The sequence below is a fragment of the Carassius carassius genome, chromosome 9, assembly GCF_963082965.1.
Source record: "Carassius carassius chromosome 9, fCarCar2.1, whole genome shotgun sequence".
Taxonomy (NCBI): Eukaryota; Metazoa; Chordata; class Actinopteri; order Cypriniformes; family Cyprinidae; genus Carassius; species Carassius carassius.
This window is the reverse complement of record NC_081763.1, coordinates 31,653,736-31,667,637: the sequence shown is the minus strand read 5'-3', so window position 1 is coordinate 31,667,637 and position 13,902 is coordinate 31,653,736. Positions and strand designations below refer to the sequence as shown.

General features: G+C 40.7%; 1 protein-coding gene across 1 annotated transcript; it reads right to left on the bottom strand.

Moving 5' to 3' along the window:
* Positions 1–7,628: 7,628 nt before the first annotated feature.
* On the bottom strand, positions 7,629–8,420 carry LOC132149754 (GTPase IMAP family member 9-like). The gene has a single exon (XM_059559159.1). It carries the CDS (start codon positions 8,418–8,420, stop codon positions 7,629–7,631), a length of 792 nt encoding a protein of 263 aa, XP_059415142.1.
* Positions 8,421–13,902: the final 5,482 nt, after the last annotated feature.

The window sequence follows — 13,902 nt, the reverse complement described above, 5'->3', positions numbered from 1 at the left end:
GTAATGATAATTTGTAACTGATACGGAACTTAATAGGTAGCCAGTGCAGAGACTGTAAAATTGGGGTAATATGATCATATTTTCTTGACCTGGTAAGGACTCTAGCTGCTGCATTTTGGACTACCTGTAGCTTGTTTATTGACGAAGCAGGACAACCACCTAGAAGTCCATTACAATAGTCCAGTCTAGAGGTCATGAAAGCATGAACTAGCTTTTCTGCATCAGAAACAGATAACATGTTTCGTAGCTTGGCAATGTTTCTAAGATGGAAGAATGCGGTTTTTGTAACATTGGAAATATGATTTTCAAAAGACAAATTGCTGTCCAATATAACACCCAGATTTCTGACTGTAGAGGAAGTAACAGTACATCCGTCTAGTTGCAGATTGTAATCTACAAGATTCTGTGTAGTGTTTTTTGGTCCAATAATTAATATCTCTGTCTTATCCGAATTTAATTGGAGAAAATTATTTGTCATCCAATCTTTTACATTTTTAACACACTCTGTTAGCTTAGATAATTGGGAAGTTTCATCTGGTCTCGTTGAGATATATAGCTGAGTATCATCAGCATAACAGTGGAAGCTAATTCCGTATTTTCTAATAATATTACCAAGGGGCAACATGTATATTGAAAATAGAAGGGGACCTAGGACGGATCCTTGTGGCACTCCATATTTTACTGATGATAAATGAGATGACACCCCATTTAAGTAAACAAAATGGTAGCGATCGGACAGGTAGGATCTAAACCATCTTAGAGCCTGCCCTTGAATACCTGTATAGTTTTGTAATCGATCTATGAGTATGTCATGATCTATGGTGTCGAACGCAGCACTAAGATCAAGTAAGACTAGAAATGAGATGCAGCCTTGATCTGACGCAAGAAGCAGGTCATTTGTAATTTTAACAAGTGCAGTTTCTGTGCTATGGTGGGGCCTAAAACCTGACTGAAATTCTTCATACAGATCATTTTTATGCAGGAAGGTGCTCAATTGAGCAGACACATCTTTTTCTAAAATTTTAGACATAAATGGAAGATTTGAAATAGGCCTATAATTTGCCAGTACACTAGGATCTAGTTTTGGTTTCTTAATAAGAGGCTTGATAACCGCCAGCTTGAATGGTTTTGGGAAGTGACCTAAAGATAACGACGAGTTAATGATATTGAGAAGCGGTTCTTCGGCTACAGGTAACAGCTCTTTTAGTAATTTAGTGGGTACAGGATCTAATAAACATGTTGTTGGTTTAGATACAGTGATAAGTTTATTTAGCTCTTCCTGTCCTATATTTGTAAAGCACTGCAGTTTATCTTTGGGTGCGATGGATGAAACTGAAGTGTTAGACGCTGTAGAATCTACATTCGCTATTGTATTTCTAATGTTATCTATTTTATCAGTGAAGAAATTCATAAAGTCATTACTATTTAACGTTGGTGGAATATTTGAATCAGGTGGCGTCTGGTAATTTGTTAATTTAGCCACTGTGCTAAATAAAAACCTTGGATTGTTTTGGTTATTTTCAATGAGTTTGTGGATATGCTCTGCCCTAGCAGTTTTTAGAGCCTGTCTATACCTGGACATACTGTTTTTCCATGCAATTTAAAAAACTTCCAAGTTAGTTTTTCTCCATTTGCGTTCAAGACTACGAGTTACTTTCTTGAGAGAGTGAGTATTATACCATGGCACAGTACGTTTTTCTCTAACCTTTTTCAATTTGATGGGGGCAACAGCTTCTAATGTATTAGAGAAAATAGTGCCCATGTTGTCAGTAATTTCGTCTAATTCATGTGTATTTTTGGGTACAAATAGCAGTTGAGATAGATCAGGCAGGTTATTTGCGAATCTGTCTTTGGTGGCTGGAACAATAGTTCTGCCCAGACGGTAACGCTGAGACATATAGTTAATATCAGTTATACGCAGCATGCACGATACAAGGAAATGGTCTGTAATATCATCACATTGGGGTACAATATCTATAGCAGTAAGATCGATTCCATGCGATATAATTAGATCTAGTGTATGATTAAAACGATGAGTGGGCCCGGTGACATTTTGCTTGACTCCAAAGGAGTTTATTAGGTCAGTAAACGCAAGTCCTAATGTATCATTTGCATTATCAACGTGAATATTAAAATCTCCCATGATTAGCGCCTTATCAACTGTAACTAGAAGGTCTGAGAGGAAATCTGCAAATTCTTTTAGGAATTCTGTATACGGCCCTGGTGGTCTATACACAGTAGCCAGAGCAAGAGATACATTAGACTTCTTTTGCATGTCTGGCAGTGTAACATTTAGCAGAAGTATTTCAAAAGAGTTAAACCTCTATCCTGTTTTCTGGGTAACATTGAGAATATCACTATATATTGTTGCAACACCTCCTCCACGACTAGTCTGACGGGGCTCATGCTTATAACAGTAGTCAAGCAGAGTACATCAAAACTATTTTCTGTGATCATTTCATTTACAATAACTGCTTTGGGTGTGAGTGATCTAATATTTATGAGCCCAAACTTTAAAAATTGTTTTTGTTCATTTACTTTACATTTTTCTGGTTTAATTACGATAAGATTTTTTCTAGATCCTACATTATATTTTGACCTCACTATTCGGGGAACAGACACAGTCTTAATAGTTTTTACAGCACAAGTACTTTTATCATTTAAGCGGGTGGAACAAAACTCATCATAATAGTTATTAGAGAATTGTCTTACTAGTCACATGGAGCGAAGTGTCCTGGAGATACTTTCATATTCAGATCATCAAGAGACACAGGAAGTTCCTCAGATTCCCTTTAGAAGGCAAAGCGTATCAGTACCGCGTTCTTCCCTTTGGCTTAGCTTTGGCTCCCCGTACTTTTTCAATGCATGGACGCAGCTCTGGCCCCGTTGCGGCTCCAGGGCGTTCGCGTGTTGAACTACTTAGACGATTGGCTGGTGTTAGCACAATCGCAGACTCAAGCACACTCTCACCGGGATCTTGTGCTGAATCATCTAAACAGCCTGGTCTTACGCACGAATTTCAAGAAGAGTGTTTTAATTCCCTCTCAGCGGATAACCTTTCTGGTTATAGACTTGGGCTCTTGCGCGATGACAGCAAAGCTATCTCTCCCGCGCGTTCAGTCGATCGCGTCATGCGTACGTCGCTTCATAGCGGGTTTCACAGTGACGTGAGCTTGTGCCTCAGACTTTTAGGTCTAATGGCAGCGGCATCCCCTGTAATCCGTCTGGGATTACTTTATATGAACATTTCAGTCGGAACATTTCACCCCGTTGTCTTCCGCATCGGACGATTTCGGTGACACAGAGGTGTGTTATGTCAATAAAACAGTGGATGTCAACCGAATTCATTCTAGCCAGAGTTCGGCTGGGGATTTGTGCTTCCCGAGAGACTGTCACGACGGACGCATCTTTGACCGGTTGGGGAGCTGTTTGTCAAGGGCGCCCAGCTCAAGGAGTGTGGACAGCAACACAACGCAGTTGGCATATAAACAGGTTAGAATTACTGGCAGTTTTTCTAGCTCTCCAGTATTTCTCGAATCTGCTGATCGGCCATCATGTACTACTTAGGTCAGACAACATAGCGGTTGTGTCGTATCTGAATCATCAAGGAGGATTACGCTCTCGCCCCCTGTGCAGGCTGGCAAGAAATATTCTTCTTCGGTCTCAGATTTCTGTCATTCCGAGCGGTTCATGTCCCCGGACGTTTGAACTTCAGAGCGGATTTGCTATCCAGACAGACTCTGGAGCAAGGGGAATGGAGATTGCACCCCCAAACGGTGAGCCTCTTATGGCAGATTTTTGGAGAGGCAAAAGTGGACTTATTCGCGTCGAGCATGACTACGCATTGCCCACTGTGGTTTTCCCTATGCCCTCCATCGCCCCTGGGCTTGGATGCGTTAGCTCACAATTGGCCCAGAACCAGCTTGTATGCTTTCCCCCCGATTCGTTTAATTCCAGCGGTGTTATCCAGGATACGGCTGGACAGAGTGGAGCAGCTGCTGCTGGTGGCTCCGTGGTGGCCCACACAGCTGTGGTTTGCGGACCTGATCAGTCTGTTAGCGGGCTCTCCATGGGAGATTCCCCTCAGACAGGATCTGCTATCGCAAGCGCAGGGAATGATTTGGCACCCAAGGCCAGATCTGTGGAAGCTGTGGACGTGGCCTCTGAGCGGGGTGAGTTAGTATGTCCCGGTCTTTCTGTTGAAACCACCGAGACTATACTGAATTCTAGAGCAGCTTCTACGAGATGCTTATATGCTTTCAAATGAAAACTGTTTACGACCTGTTGTGGAATTCGTAATATGGATCCAGTTTACTGCCCAGTGGCTTCAGTACTGGAGGTCCTTCAGGACCGTTTCTCTGATGGAGTAACACCAGCCACTCTGAAAGTTTACGTGGCAGCCTTTTAAGCTAACCACGTATATATAGATGGTGCCTCAGTGGGCCATCATCTGCTGGTTTCTCGTTTTATACAGGGTGCGCGAAGGCTGAGGTCTTTCCGCCCTGTGCGAGTTCCTTCATGGGATTTATCTATTGTGTTGCAAGGTTTATCAGGGCATCCGTTTGAGCCCCTGGAAACTATACCGGATAAAATCCTGACTCTGAAGACAGTTCTTCTTGTGGCTTTATCCTCCCTCAAGAGAGTTGGGGATTTACAGGCTCTTTCTGTTTCACCCTCGTGCATGGAATTTGCACTGGGCTCTGTGAAGGTATTGCTGCGACCGAGGCCTAATTATGTCCCTAAGGTTGCTTCTAACCCTTTCCGTTTTCAACAAGTGGTCTTGGAGGCTTTACCCCCTGCAGAGGCGGGGTCAGGAGATCTAAGTCTTTGCCCTGTCAGAGCGCTAAAGACTTATGTTGATCGTACAGCCCCATGGCATGAGTCTGACCAGCTGTTTGTCTGTTTCGGACATAAGAATAAAGGCCATGCTGGCACAAAACAACGCATGTCCCATTGGCTGGTGGAGGCAATATCTTTAGCCTATGAGGCGCGCGGATTCGCTTTTGCCCTTAGGAATTAGAGCTCATTCCATGAGAGCAGTGGCTTCTTCACAAACTTTTCTCAGTGGGTCTTCTATGGATGATATCTGTGCTGTGGCAGGATGGTCCTCACCGAGCACTTTTATCAAGTTTTTCAGTCTGGATGTGAGGATGGCTCCTGGCTCCCGGGTTCTCTCCGCTTGAGCAGATGCTTCCTTGGATCCCGGCTTATGTGTTCCCATACGGTGACGTCACCGCAGCATCTCGTTCCCTATTCAGGTAACCATGGTTACATACATAACTGAGATGTTCTGTAGCATATGCAGCAAAAATATTTAAGATAAATTGGCGGTTTATTTTTAAACCAATCAGCGAGCTCGAATAGTGGAAGCACAGTTACAGTTTAATATTTATTTTTTTGTTATTTAATTATATATATGAAATGATGTTATTATGTTATGACTTAGACATTTTAACATATATTAATAATATTATTATTTCTTTTAATAGTAATTGGCGGCCCACCTGCAATACCACCAGCCCACAGGTTGAAAACCACTGGTCTAGGCTAGATATTGCTCATCATAGCATGAACTTGCTGAAGCTTTAGCAATGAAAAGACCCTTACACCAATCTTTGCGAATGCTGTGAATACACATGTATTTAGGCTGTTAATCCACTTTATATTTAACTGATCTTCTTATGCCCTATAATCCATCACACTCTTTAAGTTCACAACACAAAACTCTGTAGCCTAATTTTAGAAGTACCTAGGATATCTAAGTCCACTAAAAGAGGGAGATCATTTTCTCATCTGACTCCCAAACTTTGGAATAGTCTACCCGATAATGTCTGGGGCTCAAACACACTCTCTCTGTTTAGATTAAATGCACATCTCTTCAGCCAAGCATGCGCAAAATGAATCTCAATCTCGTCCTTGCCTTTTTTCCCAGTTAGATCAGATAAATCCCTTTTTTTTTTTGCTTGAAACGTTATGAACAGCAGCTTCGCTAATTCATTTCTATCAGTCTTTGTTCCTAACCTGGGATGCCCATCTCAAGGTAGAGATAACACCAGCTCCAGCGTAGATCCAGCCTCATAGAAAGACTCCAGATGACCCAACACCTATGAAGAGATTATGCTGACCCCTGCGAGGACCCAAGATGACGCCAACAGCTGCCAAACATTCTCTATATTGTAATCATTATGTTCACACTTGTAATGATTGCTTTAATGAGCTTCTGCCTTAAATTTATTTCACGTTAGCTAAGTATATGATTCTATTATCTTGAACTGTTAATTTGTGAAATGAACATTACTTGGACACATTCACTTCTGCTCTGTAATGTAGACATGCATTTTCTGTAAAGCTGTTTGAAATTATGTGTATTGTGAAAAGCGCTATACAAATAAATTTGAAATTAATTGAACTGAATTCAGCTTGCATCTGAGAGTCTAGAGCAGTTTGTCTACAGAGTGACATCCTCATCCACAGACAGACAATCTGATCCTGATACTATCAAATACTCTGAAAGAATAATAATAAAAAAATAAAATAAATAAATAAAGTGAAATATCAGAGAAAAAAAATAATGTCAAAGAATTACCCAGAACTGTTTAATGGATCATAATTACATCCACATACCAGCATTTTTTTAAAGCAGTTTCACCACAGAGCATCAGGTCAGACAGCAGGAGTGACTGAAGTGTTTTTGCACTGGGGTCCAAAGCTAAGACTAGTATGATTGAGGGTAATGAATCTGAATTGTGTATTACAATGGTATTTCATTCTACAGAAATTTATAAAAAATAGAAACAGTTGTGACCTAGTAAGAAACTGGATTGTGGTCCATTATTGACCAGTAAAACTACTAAAACCTAGCCAAATCTCAAGCAGAAAGAATAATTTATCAGAAATTAAGAACTTGAAGACTTCAATAGAAAGCACTTTTTGCACATTTATTATTACAGTTACACAAATGGTGTTGAACCAGAAAACATGTAAGCAAAAAAATCTATTTTCTTTTTCTTTTTTTTCTTTAAGAAATAGGAAACTGTTTATAGGGTGTAAGACAGAGTGTAAGGGTGGTCTATATGGTGGGTCAGGCTGTAGGTTTGCTGAATGATTAAAGAAACCATCAACATGATGGTATAAAATATTATTTTATTATGGATACAGAGGATAGGTTTTGGACAGGGAAGCCTTGCATTTTTTTTCAACCTTACAAGTGTTTTTGTTCTCCATTTGACCAGACAAATCTAGAATCACATGGTGTCAGAAAAGAGACATCAATATTTAATTTTTTATTTAAGTCATGCAAATAAATGTCCATGTTGTGATAACAATCTGTTGTCTGTTTTTCTATTATCAACTTACAGTTTCCACGTGTTTAAGTAATATGATTCTCCATATTTGTAAGTAAACTGTTTTGTTTGGGTTCTGAGTACTAAGCTTAACTTAAATCTCTAATTTGGCAGAACATGTCAAATTGATTTACCAATACTCAAGTCGTCTTGTAACCTATAAAAATCCACAAATTACCTAAAGTTGTAGTAAGCTTAATCAACTTTATCAAAAACATTATTAACAACTTTGTTTGAAAAATATGAGGCAATCGGTTTCCACGTTTTCTAAGAAAGCTCAACTTATTACTTTTTATCTACAATAACTTTTGCAGTTGATCCTCCTGTTAGAGCTGCACCTCCTGCGATTAAAACTGCAGGCAGTGCCACTCCTCCAGAAGCAATGCCCAGTAATGTCCCTCCAGCAACTGCTGCTCCTACACCTGCCACAGATGCTCCTACTAAGGCTACATGTTCAGCTCTTTTCAACATTATTTTCCTCTGAGCTTTCTTGTACATCTCATTTGTGTAATGCTCTCCTCTGTTCTCTTTCACCATTCTGTGTATCTTCTCCAGCAGTTCAGTGACCTGTGATTGATTTTTATCTTTGTTATTGAAAACATGATAACCTCCTTTACACTGTTCAACTAGATCTTTAATCTGCTTATTTTCTGTAAGAAACTCCTCTATTTTTTTTTCTAACTGATCTCCTCTAGTGAACAGAACGATGGTGTAACGTGTAGCATCTTCTCCAAAGTTCTTCTGAATCCATTTCACTGTGTTTTTTTCTTCATTTGTGAATCTCACATCCAGTCTGATGACCAGCAGAAATGCATGAGGACCAGGAACAGACATTTCTACACACTTCACTAATTCTGTCTTCAGTTGTTCTTCACTGACTGACGTATCACACAGTCCTGGAGTGTCGATCACTGAGATGATTTGACCTTTCACCTTTTGCTGATGTTGTTGGCATTTCACCGTCACAGATTTAGAAGAAATTTCTTCTTTAAAGGTTTCTTGTCCCAGAATGGTGTTTCCTGTTGCGCTCTTTCCAGCTCCAGTTTTACCCACCATCACGATCCTGAGATCTGTCATGATAAAACAAGATGTGGAGAGTAATGTAAACATGTGCTAAATAAAGGTATATGCTCATAGAGGTGACTGTAAAGCTACCAACACTAATCAAACACACCTGAACTACACAGCAAAATTTACATTAACAAGTGTTGATTACGTTACAGGCGGCTCTTGATGAAGTAGACTGGGACATGTTTCGCGCAAGTTCATCTGACGTCAGCGAGTTCACGGATGTAACGTTAAGCTTTGTAAACACGCTAGCCGAACAAGCCACGGATACAATAACTACAAGGTCATTCTCAAATCAGAAACCGTGGGTGGACAGATCAATCCGTGCAGCAGTAAACAAACGAACTGCTGCTTACAACGCCGGTCTTCTGTCAGGAAACATGAGCGAGTACAAAGCATCGTGCTATGCTCTCCGGCGCGCAGTAAGAGCCGCCAAACACAGATAGAGGGAAAGCATAGAGTCACATTTCCAGCTTAATGACTCCCGACGCATGTGGCAAGGACTAAGGACCATCTGTGACTTTGGAAATAAATCCTCTGCAGAGGTGAGAGCAGATCCGTCGCTGGCTGACGAGCTAAACACTTTCTACGGCCGCTTTGAAAACAATCTAAGCAGTGTGAGTCTGCCGATCAGCGCGTCAGGAAGCAGCAGTCAGATCAGCGATCATCATGCGATCACCGTGTCGGAGGACGAGGTTCGAAGGGCACTAAAGCGAGTGAATGTAAGGAAAGCAGCCGGACCTGATGGGATTTCTGGCCGCGTTCTGCGGTCCTGCGCTGATCAGCTCGCTGGTTTGTTTACATCCATTTTTAATGAGTCTCTTGCTACATCGGTGGTTCCCACCTCATTCAAAAAATCGGTCATCATCCCTGTGCCTAAAAACAATAAACCCTCTTGTCTGAATGACTATCGTCCAGTTGCCCTCACATCAATAGTCATGAAGGTCTTTGAGGGACTGGTTAAAAACGTCATCTGCTCCTCCATACCGGATACTTTGGACCCTCTTCAGTTTGCCTATCGCCCTAACAGATCCACTGATGATGCCATCTCTCACATCCTGCACTCTTCTCTCACACACATTGACAGCAATAACAGGAACTACGTAAGGCTGCTATTTATTGACTATAGCTCAGCTTTTAATACTATAGTCCCCTTAAAGCTAGCTTCTAAACTCATAGACCTCGGCCTGAATTCTTCACTCTGCAACTGGATTCTTGATTTCCTCACCGGCAGACCTCAAGTGGTGAAAGTAGGCCAGTACACCTCCAGCTCCATCACCCTGAACATAGGAGCCCCTCAGGGCTGTGTCCTGAGTCCCCTGCTCTACTCTCTCTACACACATGACTGCGTGTCTTCGCACAGCTCCACATCTATAATCAAATTTGCTGATGATACTGTGGTTCTGGGCCTCATTCACAACAATAATGAGACCGCATACTTGGATGAGGTAGAGAAATTAACATCATGGTGCCAGGACAACTGTCTCTTTCTGAATGTGAGCAAAACTAAAGAACTGATTGTGGACTTCAGGAAGAAACAGCAGCAGCCCTATACTCCTCTTATGATCAGCGGGACCCCTGTGGAGAGGGTGAGCAGCTTCAAGTACCTTGGTTTAAACATCTCCGAGGACCTCACTTGGACTACTCACATTCAAACTCAGGTTAATAAAGCCAGGAAAAGACTGTACCATCTGCGACAGCTGAGGAAATTCAGGGTCTCACCAGCAATCCTGAAAACTTTCTATTCTGGGGCTATAGAAAGTGTATTGACTCAGTGCATCTCAGTGTGGCATGGGAACAGCTCCAGTCATGACTGCAAAGCACTGCAGAGAGTTGTGCGCTTAGCTGAGCGCATCTCAGGGTCTGCTCTCCCCTCTCTACAGGACATCTACCTCAAACGCTGCAGAAGTAGAGCTTCTAAAATCATCAAGGACTCCATCCACCCTAGTAACCATATTTTCACTTTGCTGCCATCTGGTAAGCGCTACCGTTGCCTGATGGCAAAAACCGAGAGACTCAGGAGGAGTTTCTTCCCCCAGGCCATCAGGCTCCTAAACTCTTAACCATCCTCATGCCTCCACTTAATATTCACTTCTCCATTTTATTCTCTACCTCACATAGACACACTGACAGTGTCACCATGTTTGCACATTTGATTCTTGTACATTCCTGTGTATCTTATATTTAAGACCACAGTAAAATGCATATATGCACATTGTACATCCCTGTACATCTTAATATTTAAGACTTCAGTTTACATTCATGCACATTATTTTGCGTTCTATTTAATTCTACAATATACATCTTTTTTATATTTTATTCTTATATTTTTATTGTTTACTTTTATTTCATTCTTACATAGCTATATTTATGTATATTTCCATCTGTGTTGTTTTCTTTAATAATTGCACTGTCCATGGAGCGGACCTGACTCACATTTCACTGCTGGTTATGTATGCTATATATAATTTGGTATGTGACAAATAAAACTCTTGAATCTTGATTGAGCAGAATGATAAACAGAATCCATGAAGGAATGAGAAACAACAAGTTCTTGTTTTTATTTTTCTGTTCTTGTGTTTCTCTTTCCTTCTTGTGAACAGCAGGTGTTCGTCACTAATGCTCAATCATCGCTTAATTAATAACTTAATGATCTCATTCATTTCAACACTACAATACACTATAGTTCATTTACTAGGCAAACTGTAACATATATTATACCCACAAAATTTTCATACTGTAGACTACCAGTGAAATTGATTAAAAAATAAAAATACATTTGAGACCAAAAATTATTCAGACACTTTGACCTGACCATGTTTTGCTTAAGTGTTTTTTCTTTAATTGCTAATGCAAACTTTTTACACCACAGACTGAACAAAATTAAGCATTGCTTGGTAATTGTTCAACAAAGTATTGATAGTTGTGTAAATATTGTCATACTAACAGTTGTCTGAAGTTTTGGAGGGTTGTAATCCATTACATATCTTTCTATCAAAGTTATCTGACATTATCAAGATTAATTTGTTCTGACAGTTTAACTCTGAGTTCTTGTCATATTTTATTACCAATTTCTAAACTATAACAAATAAACTGTGATAATGTGAGAACTGCTGAACATAGCTGAATACATTTTGGTTTGACTGTATATTTAATTTTACATTGAAGACTATGCAGTGATATTTTACATTTGATTATTTGCTTTCTGTACCTGGACACCTACAGTACAAACTTGAAAACGTAAACATTGTGTAAATAGCACAAATAAACAAATAGAACGAACATACAATTTAAACCATTTCAAACCCCAGCTACAGCCCTGCTTATTAAATAGAAAAGTAAACCTTACAATGACATCCCAATGAATAAAGCATCTAAACGATGCAGTTTGGACGTGTGGATGAGTACAAGGAAGTAAAGGAGGATTTTGAATCGTACATTGAGCGTTTTGAACAGTGGCTGCTGTCGAATGACATTGCCAGTGAGAGAAAGGTTAGCTTGTTTCTCTCTGTGATAGGGGCAGAGACATATGGACTGTTAAAGAATTTAGTCAAACCACGAAGCCAAGTGAAATGACGTACAACGAAATAAAAGCAGCGTTGCTAGCACATCACAGACTGCAACCATTAATGATCGCAGAACGTTTTAAGTTTCAGAACTTAAAGTTTGAGTGATGCGCTTAGAGACAGATTTGTGTGTGGACTCATTCTGAGTTGATGCAATGCAAAATGTTGAGTCAAAAGGATCTGAAATTACACCAGGCTAGCGAAATTGCGTCATCCATGGAGCTGGCCTCGAGAAACATGCTGTAAATTGTGGGTAAGACAAGCGATTAACAGTCAGTGAATACTGTGAATGAAGCAAAACTGTTTCATAAAAGAGGAAAAGGTAAGTTAAAGGGGAGAGTTGATTCTGAAAAAGGAAAATACCAGAAGACGGAACAGAGACCAGAAGAAAGCAATATATGTTACAGATGTGCTGGGAAACATTCTGCTAGAGACTGCAGGTTCAAGAATGAGAAGTGTCATGGATGCAACAAAATCGGACACATTGTAAGAGCCTGTAGAAATAAAAGAGCAGCTGGACAGACACAAAATGTGGAAGCAGAGAGTTGTAATGAAGGAAAAGAGGATGAATCAGAGTAATTTGGTTTGTATACAATATACACAACCTCAGATGGAAAAAAAGGAATTGTAGTGAATGTGAAATTGGATGGGAAGTGCATGGACATGCAGCTGGACACAGGGGCAGCTGTGTCGCTGATGTCAGAGCTATTGTACAAGGAGTTCCTGTCACACTTACCGTTAAGCAAAACCAGCATGCAGCTAATTACATATTCAGGTGAGAGAACTCTCTGGGCCGGAACTGGCTGGAGAAAATTCAGTTAGATTGCCCAAACATTTTCAGTGTGGAGATAGCTGAAGTGGACTCTGACACAGCAGTGAAAAAAGAGTTGAGACAACACACAGATGTATTTTCTGACAAACCAAGCGCAATTAAGGATTTTAAAGCAACTATCCGAGTCCGCTTTGATGCAACACCAATCTTTCAGAAAGCTAGACCTGTTCCTTATGCATTACGAGTGGCGGTGGAAAAGGAACTGGATAGACTGGAAAAAGCAGACATAGTATCTAAAATTGACAGAAGTGACTGGGCAACGCCAATTGTAGTTGTGCCTAAAAGTGATAAGTCCATCCGCATCTGTGGTGACTATAAAGTCACCATAAACCAGAATCTGCAGGAGGAAACATATCCACTACCCAACACAGAGGATTTGTTCGCTAAGCTGGCAGGTGGAACATTGTTTAGTAAACTGTACTTGGCGCATGCTTATCAGCAATTAAAACTGGACCAGCACTCTGAGAAATACCTTACCATAAATACTCACCGGGGCTTATACAAGTACCATCGTTTGAGTTATGGAGAGACCAGTGCTACTTTTATTTTCCAGGCCGTCATGGATAAAATCCTTCAAGGGCTAGATCATGTCACCTGTTTCCTGGATTACATTATTTTCACTGCCAGCTCAAAAGAGGACCATATCAGGAAACTGGATGGAGTGCTTACCAGACTGGAGAGGTATGGCCTCAGAGTAAAACTTTCCAAGTGTCTGTTCATGCAAAGCAGTGTTGAGTATTTGGGGCACTGCATCGATAAAGAGGGACTTCATCCTACTGACGAAAAGGTAGCAGTGATTGTAAACGCCCCAAATCCAAACAATGTCATTGAATTATGGTTAATTTTTGGGCCTCCTAAATTATTATGGTCGTTTCTTGCAAAATCTCTCCAGTCGGCTTCAGCCTTTACATAATCTGCTTAAACAGAAGCAACCGTGGAGTTGGACTGCTGCTTGTGATATGGCTTTTGAGGAGGCGAAACAGCTGTTGCTCAGTAGCACAGTGCTGGTGCATTATGATGGCAATCGACCTCTGAAATTAGCGTGTGATGCCCCACCTTATGGGGTGGGCGTGGTGATCTCGTACATTATGGA

Excerpts from the sequence above, each read along its gene's own strand:
- LOC132149754 (XM_059559159.1), bottom strand. The coding sequence starts at position 8,420 with ATGACAGATCTCAGGATCGTGATGGTGGGTAAAACTGGAGCTGGAAAG.